Source organism: Choristoneura fumiferana, chromosome 14, assembly GCF_025370935.1.
Source record: "Choristoneura fumiferana chromosome 14, NRCan_CFum_1, whole genome shotgun sequence".
Taxonomy (NCBI): Eukaryota; Metazoa; Arthropoda; class Insecta; order Lepidoptera; family Tortricidae; genus Choristoneura; species Choristoneura fumiferana.
In genome coordinates, this window is record NC_133485.1 from 13,892,679 (window position 1) to 13,908,900 (window position 16,222).

Consider the following 16,222-nt stretch of genomic DNA (forward strand, 5'->3'; position numbering starts at 1 on the left):
AGCTTGACTTTACATAAGCTATCTTTTTGATAAAACAAATAAAAATCATCAACATACAATGCTACGATAACAAAATCATTTTTTGACCTTATGTAGTACACACAAGGTTCACTTTTACTCTGAACCAAACCATTGTTACACAGAACATTGTGAATTTTTAAATTCCACATGCGACTAGATTGCTTCAGTCCATATATACTTTTTTGAAGTAAACATACCTTACTATGGTCTACATTATAACCTTTAGGTTGTTCCATATAAATGGTCTCTTCTAAATTTCCATTCAGAAATGCTGTAGTTACATCAATGTGATCTATATTTAAATCTAGTTCATTTGCCAAACTAAATAATATCCTCATGGTAGAGTGGCGTACGACAGGCGAGAATGTATCATTGTAATCAATCCCTCCTGCTGCGTAAAGCCCCTCGCGACGAGTCGTGCTTTATGACATATAAAATTACCAGAGGCATCATTTTTAATTTTATATACCCACTTACTTTTTACCACATTGACGTTCTTAGGTCTGTCTACCAGTTTCCAAACCTTGTTCTTCATTAGCGAGTCGTATTCCTGCGTCATAGCAGCTCGCCAGTCATCAGCATCAGCGCTGGATACGGCCTCTTCATACGTAGTTGGCTCGAACGCACGACCATTCGCCATCAAAGATAAATCGTAATCGGCATACCTCTTGGGTAGAGCAGAACGCGTACTACGCACTGGACGCTCTGTAGAGGTCGAAGGTCGGGCTTCCGCCTCTGCCGTCACTTCCCCTCCAGCAGACGTGGTGCTGCCCGGTGAGCACTCTTTCACTCCCGCAGAACCATCAGATAGAGAGCCACTCTCACTTGCAGAGCAATACTCTTCATCAGCTCCATCTGAAAAATTTAATGAGTAATTATGATCACGTTTAATACTCTCTAAAATGTGCTACTATCATTTACAACTCCTATATCAGTACTATCATTCCTGCTAATAGACTCGATGCTACTCTCATTTACATCACTAGGACTACTACTTTCGTTCCTATCACTAATTCCTATGCTACTCTCATTCACATACCTAGGACTACTCGTTTCGTTCCTACAAATTCCTATGCTACTCTCATTCACATCACTGACAATAGTACTCTCATTCCTACTGCTGGAACCAATGCTATTCTCATTAACATCACCTGACAATGACACATTGCAATTGTCCTCATTATTATAAATCCATAAATAAAATCCAAATTAAAATTATTGCAATTATCATTATTATTCTGTCGAAAATTATAAACCTATTTTCTAAAATTCTACATCTCTTGACAATACAACTTTTCTCGGGTCTAAACAGTCAGCCAACCTATAACCTTTACTTGTGTCTGAATAACCCACAAACACATATGGTTTTGACTTTGCATCTAATTTACCACGTTTAACATCTGGTACCTTTACATATGCCATACAACCAAAGACCCGGAGTTGACCAAGGTCACTCTAGACCCAGTCCATACCTCCTCCGGAATACGTCCACCTAATGCCACTGTTGGAGATCTATTCTTCAAATATATGGCGGCCATCACAGCCTCACCCAAAAACGGCGGTCCAGTCCGACTGCTGCAGCATGCACCGGACTTTATTCATTAAAGTGCGGTTGAGCCTCTCCGATACGGAATTCTGTTGTGAACAATATGGCACTGTTGTTTGATGCACTATACCCTTTCTTTTCAAAGAATGAGAAAGTTGTTTTGCAATACTCTCCGCCATTATCTGAACGTAGACACTTAACATACAGCCCTGTCTGCCTTTCTAACATACTAACTAATTCAATAAAACGGTCACACATACCTCAGATTTCTCTTTAATAAGAACCAAATGACTTCTCGTGCAGTCATCCGTGAAGGTGAGCAGATATTTCGCGCCACCCAGCTACTCGGCAGTGGGCCACATACATCAGAGTGTATCAGAGCTAGCGGTTTATCAGCTAACACACTTGCCCCTTTAGGAAAGGCTTAGCGGCCAACTTCCCCTCAAGGCAAGGAACACATTTACCTTCCTGCTGTCCTTGGTTCTGTAAAAAGATTGTTAGGCAACCTATCCCCAAGCGACTGCAAATCCCTCTGATTAAGATGCCCTAACCTCTGGTGCCACAATTGTTTTGCATCCTGAGTAGCAACTGCGGAACTAACAAACTCTCGCCCCTTGAGGGTTTGTAGTTCACCACATTGCACGAATCTCACCTATGCTCAATCTATACATACCGTTTTGTACAAAAGCAGACGCAACCCTGTTAAGCCCTTTGTCTACAATGACACAACCCTGTCCTGTCGAACCTCACGCTGTAACCTCGACTAATAGCCTACTAACAGATATTAAATTTGTTGCAAGACCTGGTACATACAAAACGCTACACAATTTTCTTAATTTACCATTTAAGTTCAAAGATACATCACCTATACCTTCACATTGCATATGTTCATTATTTGCAACTGTCACTTTATTATTAAAAGTCTTCAAAATTGACAAAAGAGTCCAGAGAATTACACATGTGCGAAGTACATCCAGAGTCCACGAACCACACATCCTGGTGCACCTCAAAACCTGCAGCCATGGCCTGGTCCTCGCTACTCTTGCTCCTGGGCTTCAGTTTCAATTTTAAACAATTTGCCTTCATGTGACCTACTTTCTTGCAGAAGTGACATCTTCCTTCAAATGATCTATTCTTCAAAAAGAAATGCAGTGTTGTTCTCAGAGTCAGACTTCCTGTATTCCTCCTGTAATAAGCGGGCTCGGACAACCTCGCTGGACAATTTCTTTGTCATATTTGCGGTCTCCAAATTTGAAACAAGAGAATCATATTCAACAGGCAATCCGCTCAACAATACCTCTGCTACTTCAGTGTCTTCAATTATTTTACCTATATCGGCCAATTGTTGAACATTTGTCATTATAGCTTCTATGTAATCTGACATAGACTTGAAATTGCAGAACTCTATTCTGTGTAATTGTCTTAATAAGAGTACTCTGCGCACCAAACCTGAATCTTCGAAGACGTCAGCAAGGCATTTCCACGCCTCCTTGGCGTTTTGGCATTTCTTACGTATTGGTATAGGTTTTGATTTAGTAGCTAAGCATATTCTTGCTAGGGCGCGCTGGTCACGCAGCACATCTCCCTCACTAGTACCAGTCTCCACAATGTCCCACAATCCATCATGCATCAATGACATTTTGACTGCGATTTCCAAGAATGGTAATTGCGAGCGCCTTCCAGTTTTTCAATGCTGGCATGAGAGCTTGCGGCATGCATCACTGTCGCTTGCGAGTTCGCGGCAGGCATGTTGCCACGAGGTTCCAACACATCATCACCATTAGCAGGCATATCGCTCCAAAAAAATATAAATATTTGCGCTTACTTGTGTTCAGTCAGATGCTTAACCTCATCCATCCACGTTCTTCGTGAACTGGGCATACATAACCTGTAGGAGCAGCAGTCGGTGTCCTTTCAGAGGTTTATCGTGGATACAATAAAATGAAGACGGATGATTTCTCAGATGAATCAGGATTTATTCAATTACAGTACAGCAACAAAATAACAAGCAGTGAGTCGACGGACGGAAGACGAGATAGAGAGCAGTAGACAACCCATGGTGTTGTCATTACACAAAAGGTCATAAGGCATGCCATGCAATAGAGATAATGCATATCTACATGCCCATTCATTATCAATCTTAACACCTGTGTCGTCTACTATTCTTTTAGAAATTTCTATAAAAAGTTTTAAAGCGCAAATTATATAAGCGTCGGCGGGACGGTACGACACGAACTTCGATTTTCGAATTTCATAGTAGCCCCGCAGAATACGGGGAATACCAAGACCATAGATTAGATGTTTACTGTGAGTATGGAGTAATTGTACATATGATTACTCTATGCATTGACAGAATATACTATAATAATATTTTGTCAGAGTTTGAGTGATTTTGGTCATTGGTGGAATAGTTTAATAATAATAGTTAAAATGCAAAAGACTTGGCTTCTGCCTTTTATGCTAGGCTAGATAGATCCACACGTTTGGCAAGCGCCGACAAGCGCACAGGATAGGATTCATTCATGATAGAATAAGTAAAAGCTATTTCTATCTTACTCTAACATATGACTGCGTCCTGCAGGGCTATTACGAAACTCGAAGTTCGTGTTGTGCGGTCCCTCTGACACTTATAATATTTAATACGAGAGCGAGAGGGACGGTACGATACGAACTTCGAGTTTCGTAGTATCCCTGCTCGGTGTTTGTCGGCGCTTGCTAAACGTGGGGACAATCCAATACAATAGACAAGTTTCAAAAAAAAATATCGGGGGTTCAATCAAATTCAAGGACGTCGTAAAATAGTCGTATGAAAATGAGACGTTATGATTATATTGTATTATGATATAGCTTCATTTGGCTGGCGGTATCGGCATCCGGTCGGGTCAGTTATAATTAATTCAAAGCATTACGTGCAAATTAATAAGTTAATGGGAAATAAACATCTCGGCATCAATTAAATTGTGAATCAAAAATATTGTAGTCAAAGTAAAATAAGAAATTTGAAACCATGCCTGTGTAAGTACTTTATTGTTGTCCTTTCGTTTCGTTAGCTTATATCTTTCATAAAGCGGATATATTGAAATTTGTGTTAACCTCCACATACTAACATACTTATTTGGGAAGCTCAAGTCCATACCTATCTTTTTCTTTATTGCTTACTTATGAAAAAAATAGTTAAGTAAGAAGCACTATCTGACATCTTGTGCACGAGGTTTAGTTCTGTTTATTTCTAAGCTGTAATGCTGTGTTTCTATTTGTATTTATTGTTAATGTGTATTTTTATAATGGTTAGTAGGTAGGTACCTGTATTTCCGGTGGCATTCTGGGAAGTTATGCCCTTCGGGTAAGATGACACATTAGTCTAAACCGAGTATTCTAAGTGTCTGGCTCCTTCCTTAGTAATCCTATGGCTATTTTAATACCCATAAAATCATGCATCCACAGCAGTTCGGATTCACAAAAGGCAGGTCTACTACAGACGCGGGTCATAGTTTAGTTAAATTCAAATATTGCAAGCTTGGGAGGAATCACATGACGCTATAGGTGTATTCTGCGACCTTTCGAAAGCTTTTGATTGTGTGGATCATGATACTTTAATTTGTAAGTTAAATTTTTATGGCATTCGTGGCTCGCTTTAGAACTCATTAAATCTTACCTCACACAAAGAAAGCAAAAGGTAGCGATTAACGGAACGGTATCGGAGGGATCTGTGGTCGAAATGGGAGTGCCTCAAGGATCCATTCTTGCCCCATTCCTGTATCTTATTTATGTAATGACCTTACTTATATGGTAAGCCAAAGTCGGGTATAGTTATGTTTGCTGACGACACGTCTTTACTGTTCAAGGTTAGTAGAAAAGATACCGACTTCATTGAGCCCAATGAAACCCTGTCCGTGATATCCGCATGGTTTGCTGCCAATAATTTGTTACTAAATCCTAAGAAAACTAAATGTATTAAATCTCGTTGATAAATTCATCTAGCTCGAATTCAGTTTCTAATATAAAGTTAAATGGTCAAACTATTGAATTTGTAAAAATCAACAGTATTTTTAGGATAACGCTCGATTCTAAACTACAGTGGGGACCTCACGTCACAGCAATCGCGGGTAGATTGAGCTCTGCTGCTTTTGCAGTTGGAAAATACGGCAGCTAACCGATGTGGCGACGGCACGGTTGGTGTATTTTGCTTACTTTAACAGCATTATTTCGTACGGCCTTATTTTATGGGGATCTGCTGCAGACATTGAGTCAATTTTATCTTACAAAAGAGAGCAATTAGAGCAATTTATAATTTGAAGACGCGTGAATCTTTAAGATCTTTTTTTAAGGAAACAGATATCCTAACCCTGCCGTCGCTTTAATGTTTTTGAAATAATCATGTATGTTAGGAAGAACATATGTGATTTTCCCACTAACGTCGATAAGCCAAAGGCTACTAGAAACACAGGGAAGCTTAAAGTTCATCTTACAGACTGGCTAAAACCAAAAAGTCTTTTCTGGGAAATTGCATACGTTTTTATAATAAAATTCCAAAAATATTATAAATGAAACGGATACAAAATTCAGATCTATTGTCAAGAAGACATTAATATCAAAGGCGTATTATAAAGTTAATGATTATATCATGGACAGGGATATTTGGAAATAATTCCGATCCGCATTAGCGATCCCTTCAAATAGCGAACCTACTGTGTTAAAAATAAAGTTGTGTTAAATACTTGTGATGTATACATGTCATTTAATAATATTGTAAATCTGTTTTAAAAAAAAAATATATACCTCGTTGAGTTTCTTGCCGGATTCTTCTCAGCAGAGGTTTTTCCGAACCGGTGGTAGATTTTTTTACATTCATAAGTGCTTGTTGTAGCCTAAATTGAATAAAGATATTTTGACTTTGACTTTGGCCGAACTCGCAACTTCAGATTGCTCTAGTTCCTAAACAGTCAATTTTATAAAAAAAACTTCTATCAATAAAAGATGCTTATTTTAATGTTTTCTTTAAAGTTAAAACAGAAAAACTTTTTTGCTCAAAATTTTTTAAGTCCTAAAATCGGGCCCCTTTTACTATACTCCAACCGCATTGCCTATTAATAAAGAGTCACTGTATTGTAATAAAAATATGAAGTACTTACTCATGGTACTTACTTATCGATTATTATAGGTAGGTACGTAGGTATGCTGTTACCGGCATCCAGGCTATTTTCAAGGCAGGTTAAAGTAACATATTTCTGTAACTTAACCATGACATTAATTTAATTAATAAAGTAAAATTCAGATTAACTTTGTAACAAAATCATAGTGTACAGCAAAGTAAATGATAAGAGTTTATGACAGGCGACAGATACTCTGATTATTCTTCAACTGTCCTAATATCCCTGTTTCCTTGTACACACCTCCCTGACCCAGCCCTGTTTGATGTCTTAACACAATTTATTTCCCATTTTAAGCCGTAATTCCTTGTGATTGGGACCCACTATATGTGCTTTCTTTGTTCTAACAGGTATATGTCCAAGAAAATTAACAATTTTTGTTGTTGTAGGTACCTCAAACTAATCCTACTGGTTATTTATTTGAGAGCACAGCACCTTTATTTTTTAATTGATTCATTTATAAGTCATGTTCATTACATTAGGTGACATATTATTAAATAGTACATACACAACACCCTGATAGGGTATAAAAATGATACCTAATCCTTAAACTATTTTACACTAATAATATGTCAAAAAATATATAATATATGTTTAAAGTATTAATAACAATAATCTCAGCTCAGATCATATTTGTAGCTCTCAACCTTGACGCTGGCAGGAACCATTTAATAAAATAATAAAAAAAAACTGATTATTTCTTGTCAATTTACTTTGCTGTACATCACTGGCAATTATATAATCTGAATTTTACTTTACAATAATAATAATAATAATAATTCATTTATTTTTTTTTTAAGACCAACATAGGTCCAAATTTAAGTACATACAATTCTAAAATTCTTAGTTAATAAGCAAAATGCAAAATTATTAATAATTTAATTAAATAAATTAAGATTGGTTTTTTGGAATCTTTTTGTATTTTTTATTTTAATTCCAAATTTTACTTTTATGGTCATCCCGTAAAACCTAAATTGAAAATACAAACTGAAATATCCTAACCTAGGACCTGGGTTCGATTCCCAGTGCTGGTCTTATTTTTCTGGTTTTTCTGTACATCTATATTTCAGTTTGTATTTTCAATTTAGGTTTGACGGGATGACCGCAAAAGTAAAAATTTGGAATTAAAATAAAAAATACAAAAAGATTTCAAGAAACCAATCTTAATTTGATTGCTTAATAGCGATATCTTTTGTCCGGGTGAGCGGTTAGTTCCAATGGAATGCCGAAAGTTTCTCGATGAGGGCTACGGTATAGATGTAGCTAAATAAGAAATAAACAAGCTAAGATGTGGTGCATAGGGGAAATTCGTGTCTGTACCGTTGTCCAGCAGTGGTGTAGCGGTATAGCACGTGGCACGGAATGCCGAGGACCTGGGTTCGATTCCCCAGTGCTGGTCTTATTTTTCTGGAAGTTATTATAGAAATATACTGGTCAAAAAAAATAAGGGCCACGTGAATTTTGTGGTTGAAATGAAAATACTAATAAATATAATTCTTTATAACATTCCTTGTCCAAAAATGGTTTTATTAAATACAACATAACACAGTACAAGTACTGGGGTGTTTATTATTAACGCTTCAGCATTATGTTGAGCCAGTGTCCGATTCACAACCGCAATGACACATACTTTCCTATGTGTTGTCTATTTGTACTTAATACTATTGTTGTCTTGTGTTGTGAATAAATGTATTTTCTTTCTTTCTTTTCTTCTTTTAATTTTCATCCAATTAAATGTATTAATTAAAATGCAAACATATTTTTGATTTCATTTTAGCGGTGAAATTCAAGTGGCCCTTATATTCTTTTGAGTACTTAGTATAATGTTACTTTAACTCCCTTATAAAAAGGCCTGGCTGCCAATAATACACTACATGTAATGCATTCGCATATTGAGCCCATTTTAATTTTATTGGTTATTCAATGTTATGCCTAGCCTAATGACTAGTGATCTGATCGGCCATCCGAAGCATTTTATGTCACTGACGTGCTACGTAATGAATAGTAATGACTAATATGGATAAGTCGGTGTTGTTAAAAATAAAACCACACATTCTTAAAAATGAACTGAATTTTTTTTTTATAGTAAATAATCATTATTTTTTCTATGTTTAACATTGTCAATCGATTTCTTTTAACATTGAGGATCCATTTATATAAAGAGAACGACCGTTCGACATCAACAGATGTGAGAGGTGCATAGTTGTAAACTGATATTTCATTGTTATTATTCAAGTTTCTAACAAATTCGTAATCAGGGCTTCTGTCGATTACTGATTCCATGTTGTTACTTACTGAATTTGCGGACGTAACTCAATAAAAAAAAAATATACTACATTTTTAGTAGGTAATAAAATTGTGCAAGAAATTAAATAGTCATGTCCATTGTAATAATTTCGTCATCATATTGATAAAATGCTTCCGATGGCCGATCACTACTAATGACTATACTATACCCTATTCAATTCAATTTTTGGGATTATAATGGCCCTATCGAACGATGCGATGATTCCGTCAATGACATTTTTTTATTCCGTGGAATTCTGACAGATGTCAAATTTTGACGTATCAGAGATAACAAACATTGTTTTATTTTAAATCTCTTTATTACTAGACTTTAGGTCATCGTTCATCCACCATTACCTCTCATATTTCGTTTTCTAGATTTTTTTTTACCGTACAACGGCAAAACCTACTAGACACTGGCAAAATTGTCCTCCAATGGACAGAGCCATATTTTTCTAAAAAATCTAATCTATCTACTAGACTTTACCCACGGCTTCGCACGCGTAAATATTTAGATACAGCAGTTGAATTAAAAATTCCGGGATTTTACAAAATTCCCGAGGGAATTAAATCGTGGTCTTTAATGACATTGCATTATAAACAACAGTACTTACCAAATTTCATGACTCCATGACTAACTGATGAGATTTCGAGATTTTATCTCGATCTCGTGATATTGAGTAAAAAAATAGTGTAAGTATGTATTATTGGGTCTGGTTGGGGTTTCATCTTGTTGTGCGAAACAAAACAAAACCGTAACAAAAAACAAAAACTTAACAAGGAAATTATAAAATCAACGAAAGCGACAAAAATAACACGGAAACAGGAGAGCGAGCACATTCAAACATTCAAGTTAGAAGCTGAATGACTAATATTTTATGACTGAAGAATGACATTTGACGAGTTTTTTTTATGTACTTACCTATGTACCTTGTCTGTGAAATTATAAAGTACAAACCTATTGAGACGAATATTGAAACTTAATAACTATTAATTATAATTTAAGTCCGAAGGTTTGCGATGTATGTCAGTAGCAATGATACCAGTCAATTTATTTTTTACTCATAAAAGGGTTAAATAATTTATTACGTCTAAACAGTTTGATCCAAAATTATTCTAACTACGTATTAATTAATGATTTATTACATTACTAGCTTTTGCCCGCGGTTTCGCCCGCGTGGAACTTGATTATCGCGCGCTGTTCCCTCGGGAACTGTGCATTTTCCGGGATAAAAAGTAGCCTATGTCAATCTCTGGCCCATAAACTATCTCTATGCCAAAAATCACGTCAATCCGTCGCTCCGTTTCGACGCGAAAAACGGACAAACAAACACACAAACATGCAAACACACACACTTTCGCATTTATAATATTAGTATGGATGTCAAATTTTAATATGTGTAGTAAGAAATTTGTGCTTTCTATTTCCTAGTTTTTTTTTTATCTCGTTTAAATTTTCGGGCGTGGTGATTTTGCTAATAAAAATTACGTTGGCATTTAAAATGGTGGCTTTCGTCAACATCAAAAGAGAGAACCTTCTGTACGTGTACTATTATCTATTCTGTGTCAATACATATAGTTACAAGTCGTATAAACTACTAGTACCTGCGCGATCGACTCGATACTAAACGCTAATAAGCGTTTTCTAAGAGATAAGATCAAGCTAGATCGATATGTCATCCCCCAAAACCCCCACATACCAAATTTCATCGAAATAGTTGGAGCCGTTTCCGAGATCCCCGAAATATATATATATATATATATATATATATATATATATATATATATATATATATATAGTTGTGGTCATATAATTAAGAACGATTTTTTATAGAGAAGATTTTTTCAAACTGACAAGTGTTACTAACTGCATGTATATTTTTGTACTTCTCTCGTATCGTAAAACTTTTCCTTACTAGCGGTAAATTCATTTATACGTATAATTGGCTAAAAATAAATAGATAAACTTTATATATTACATCTAAACCTAGTATTACTACTTACTGGCTGGTCATATAATTAAGAACGCTGAATAGTTTATTTTTATTCAAATTTAAATAGAGAACGGGCCGCCGCTTGTGGTTTTAGGTTATTATTCGAATAATTTTGGCGCCATTTAGTGCCGTAATAGCCTTAAAGGCGATTGCTTCATATAAAAACAATGGGGAAAATAAAAGTTGTGATAAATATACAAGAGAAGTAATACTAAAACTTCGCGACAAGAATTGGTCGTATAAACACATAGCCGATCATCTGCAATGTTCTAAAACTATGGTTTTCCACGCCATAAAGCATTTTGCCACGTATCAAACTACTTCAAATGTTCCGCGTGTACCTAACAAAGAAAGTCATCTTGTCGAGATGATCGAAATATCGTTCGTTTGGCAAAACAAAATCCTTTTAAAGGGTCTAATGAGTTGAGAAAAGAATATTTTGGCGAAAATAACCCTTCAGCAATCTCGGCACGCACTATTCGAAGGCGTTTGGTAGAAGAAAAGTTGCACGGAAGGATAGCAAGGAAGGTGCCTATGTTGAAACGGTGTCATAGGCAAGCCCGGCTTGCATTTGCAAGAAGATATGAAAACTGGACAGTCAGACAGTGGAAAAACGTTCTTTTTTCTGACGAGACAAAAATAAATAGGGTATGTTCTGATGGCAAACGATATGTAAAACGGCCTCCAAATAAAGCATTCGATCCAAAGTACACAAAAGTGACTTTAAAGCATGGCGGGGGAAATGTAAAAATTTGGGGATGTTTTTCTGGACATGGTGTTGGACCTGTTAGGCTGATAGAAGGAACATGGATCAATTTCAATACAAAAACATACTGGAAGAAACAATGTTACCATATGCAGAAGGCGTGCTTCCGGTTATTTGGACATTCCAGCACGACAATGATCCCAAGCATACTGCATGTACCGTTAAGGAATCCTCACATCGCAATCAGTTTCTGTCTTAGATTGGCCAGCCAACAGCCCCGATCTTACCCAATAGAGCATCTTTGGTGCGAAGTCAAGAAAAAGGTTTCAAATCGACAGTGTGGCAATTTAAGAGAACTGTATGACGTATTCTTAGAAGAATGGAACTCTATCTCTCTCGCGAAATGTCAAAAATTGATAGATTCAATGCCTCGCCGGTGTAAGGCAGTAATAAAAAGCCGTGGACATGCTACTAACTATTAATTTTAGTTAAAAATGTATTACATTGCTTTTTTTGTGTACAAACTTCACGTTAGTGTGATTTAGTTAATCTAAGTTTCAAATAAAAAAACTTTCGAACAGTTCAATAAATCGTTCTTAATTATTTGTCCAGCTTCATTACTATTTGAATTTGTTACTAAGGAAAATAACACAAAATTTGTAAAAAAATGACAGCAATTTTATTCTTTATTCTTAATCCCGTTTGCTCTATTCATGTGGCTGTTTCATAACGTAACTAGTTACTTCTAAGAAGGAACCACGACTACACATGACATGATTAGTTAAAATAATCTGGAACTTCAAATCGTTCTTAATTACATGACCACCACTGTATATATATAAATATATATATATATGTAAAGCATAAATGTACCAAAATTTGAAAATAATTAGACTGCCAAAACTACCAATACCACCATTTTTCGTTAAAGTATATATCTAACTACGTATTAATTAAAGATTTATTATATTACTAGCTTTTGCCCGCGGTTTGCGTGGTATTGGATTTTAGCGCGCTGTTTATCGGCAAATTTTTGGATAAAAAGTAGCCTATGTCACTCTCTGGCCCATAAACTTACTTAAAATAAGATAGGTCCGTTTCGACGCGTAAAACGGACAAACAAACATACAAACATGCAAACACACACAATATTTATAATATTATATGGATGTCAAATTGTAATATGTGTAGTAAAATTTGTGCTTTCTATTTCCTAGTTTTTTGTATCTCGTTTACTTTGGCGTGGTGATTTTGCTAATAAAAATTACGTTGGCATTAAAATTGGTTTCGTCAACATCAATTTTTCCGAAATTTGACTTTTTTTGACGGTTTTTTTTTCAAATCTTTGAATGACAGTGACTCAAAGTAGGTTTAAATATTTTTATTTATAAACCTTTAATCAAATCGCAACTTTTTAGCACATTTCAACTTAACAGCTTCAAAATAAAAATAAAAATTCGCTCCAACCTACAATGGATAAACATACATAAATTGATGTATTTATACATGTTAAACACCCAAGACTCAAGACCAAACATTCATATTTTTCATGCAAATATCTGCCCTGATTATGCCAGGGAAAAAATATATCTGCCCTGACTTCCGGAATCAAAGCTGGAACCTCAAGCTTCATGTCAGATTCGCTAACAACTGGGCTATCTAGTTGTCTAAACTACATACCTACTAACTTAAGATTTCTTTGTCACTACCTATTTCAATTGATATTGGATGAAAACATGACTGATTTTTATGCATTATTTTATAGAACGATAACTCAAACACATCGAGGTCCATCGGCGCTACTAAGTTATTTATTCACTGGCTCGAAAAATGAAGAAACAAACGAAGATACTGTCATTGACAATTTAGTTGCAGTTAGCGCAAAATTACAATTTAATGACAAGTTATGTTTCATAGCATATAAAAAATTGAATACAGAAGAGAATGTGGAGATTGAGTTAAGTGTGACTTGTGAGGATCCGTCATTTAATGCCAAATGGATCTGCACTGAGGATTCATCAGATTGGCGAGAAATAGGTACATTATGTAACAATAATATACTAGACGTTGATGGATATTACGTGTACACGTGCCATTTAAAAATCCACGTTAGTGTGAGAAAGATAGAAAAGTCAACTTTATGTGCACAAATGTTCCTTGATGCTGATTTTACTGACTTCAGCTTGAGTGCTTCAAATGGCAGTGTTGCCGTGCATAAAATAGTTATGGCGTGTCACAGTGATGTCTTCAAGGCAATGCTGAATGGCGAGTGGAAAGAGAATGTAGAAGGTCGGGTTGAAGTCAAAGGTGCTACTCGGCAGAGCCTTGATCACTTGAAAGATTACATGTACTTGGACATTCTGCCCGATGAGGGATTGGGCCCTCTCCTGCTCCTGGCTTCTTATTACATGATTGAGAATCTGAAAACAAGATGCATTGGTAAAATGGCCCACTCAGTTAAATCAGATAATTTGTATGAACTACTGGATTTTGCCTGTTTGAATAATATTCCTGAGTTGGCATATGAAATTTTGCATGTAACTCCGAGCGAGGTTGTTAACAAGGCTTATAAGTCGAAAAAGGAAAGTAAAATACCGAAATCCGAAGGTAATGACTCTGATAACAAGTAACTAGCTTCATACAATATACAAGTTTAACATCACCTTGATAATCCACACTGAAGCCAACCCCATATCTTATATGTAAGAAATAAAATATTAGCTGGCACAACACTCATAAGGCCTAATTAGAAAGCAGTAAATCTAAAGTCGGTAGTTACGCCGGGGAGGGTCATTCGCCAGTTTAGATTGCAGAAAGGTTCGGTTTAGCCTGAGTATGGATTATCGCGACTACTGCAGCAGGTAGTTTGTTAGTCTGACTGAACCTAGTACAGTCAAGGGCAAAGATATCGACACGGCCAAAGTTACAAAAATATGCATACACGACTTTATGCACTTAACATTAAGGCTGTGTATACATTATTTTGCAACTTTGGCTGTGTCCATATCTTTGCCCTTGACTGTACAGTAGTTTTGCCATCGTATTTTGTCGGGAAAGTTCGTATTTATCTTGCTTTCTCGACTAGCTTACTCAAGTTTACTGAAGCTGATTGAGGAAGCAAGATAAATACGAACTTATACGACAAAATATTATGGAAAAACATTATTCACTAGGTCTGTACTTTACTTTATCTCTCCATGAGGAGAGAGAACATTTTCATTAGAACATTTGTCAACGACGAAAAAGAAAGGATTTAACTAAGTAGTATAGATCTAGTGAATAATATTTTTCCATCATATTTTGTCGTTTGTCGGTGTCAGATTCAGCGTCGATAGGTGTGGTGAGCCCTTACCCAAACCATCTGCAAGATTTATTTTAAAACATCATGTATATTTTAAATGCCTGACGGAGCAACAGTACCTATAATCAATCTGTACTAATTATTTAGTTTTCCCATAAGCTTTTCGGCATTCTGTTTGCTTGTTGTGGGAATGTGGACAGAAGTGGATGATGTCAAACAGATATTTGTAATATTATAAATTATCTCTTCTTATTTGTTAATTCTTTATTAAGGTTCCATAGTGGCTTGGGAATCAAATTGATTCACTGTACAACCTAATCTATGTGTTACATCAATGTGCACTAAAGCAGTGTTTCCACCCAGAGTCGTGCGAGGATGTGTTGCGAGGAATATGTTTTTCATTAACCAATAGAAACGCTTCATTTATCTCTCCTCGCTCCGCTCAGCTGTTTCCACCAGAGATGTGCTGTGCGAGGATGTGTAAATGAAGCGTTTCTATTGGTTAATGAAAAACACATTCGTCGCAATACATCCTCACACATTATTGGTGGAAACGCTGCTTTAATGGGGGTTTTCTTGACAGACGAAATATTGCTAGATGGCGTTAGTACCTACTTAGTATAGTGAGGTCCAATTGATGTTACAGTTTGCCTGCGATTAGCCCATTTGAATTTTGATATTTAACCAATCACAAATGTAACACAAAATTAAATGTCAAACTTGTCACAAAGTGACCAAGTAGCCTGTCACGAAAGCCCTCATAATTATGACTTTATAATGTGACCAGACATCAGAATAATCTTTAGTGCAAAAGCCTAGCGTAAGATTTCTTTTAATTTGGGTTAAATTACTTTTAATTTTGATTTTACTTCTTCTTTAATAGGTATTGCAACAAAAATTCTGATATCTGCTGGACATGACTGTTGAAATAATGTTAGTGCCTGTTTAAATTATTCCAATAAAATCATACCAGTAGAAAGGCCGGGATGCTAACTAGTTAAAACTTACAAGAGATCGATCGAGTACTGTATTGTCATACTACCATGAAGGTATTACAATGATTTTTACTGGAATAATGTAAATGAATTTAAGTTTTATATTTTATTTGATATTATAGATATATAAGTGAAAAATTCGGAAACGAGCGATCTGAATCGCACACAAAGGTGCCATATTTACTGTGTTAAGAAATAAAAACGTGTATCTTGTACCTAATAA

At 35.8% G+C, this 16,222-nt stretch overlaps 1 protein-coding gene across 1 annotated transcript; it reads left to right on the plus strand.

Moving 5' to 3' along the window:
- The first annotated feature begins 4,347 nt into the window (after positions 1–4,347).
- Positions 4,348–16,214, plus strand: LOC141435244 (uncharacterized). The gene is made up of 2 exons (XM_074097900.1): positions 4,348–4,582; positions 13,469–16,214. Exons 1-2 carry the CDS (start codon positions 4,575–4,577, stop codon positions 14,331–14,333), a joined length of 873 nt encoding a protein of 290 aa, XP_073954001.1. The 5' UTR covers positions 4,348–4,574; the 3' UTR covers positions 14,334–16,214.
- Positions 16,215–16,222: the final 8 nt, after the last annotated feature.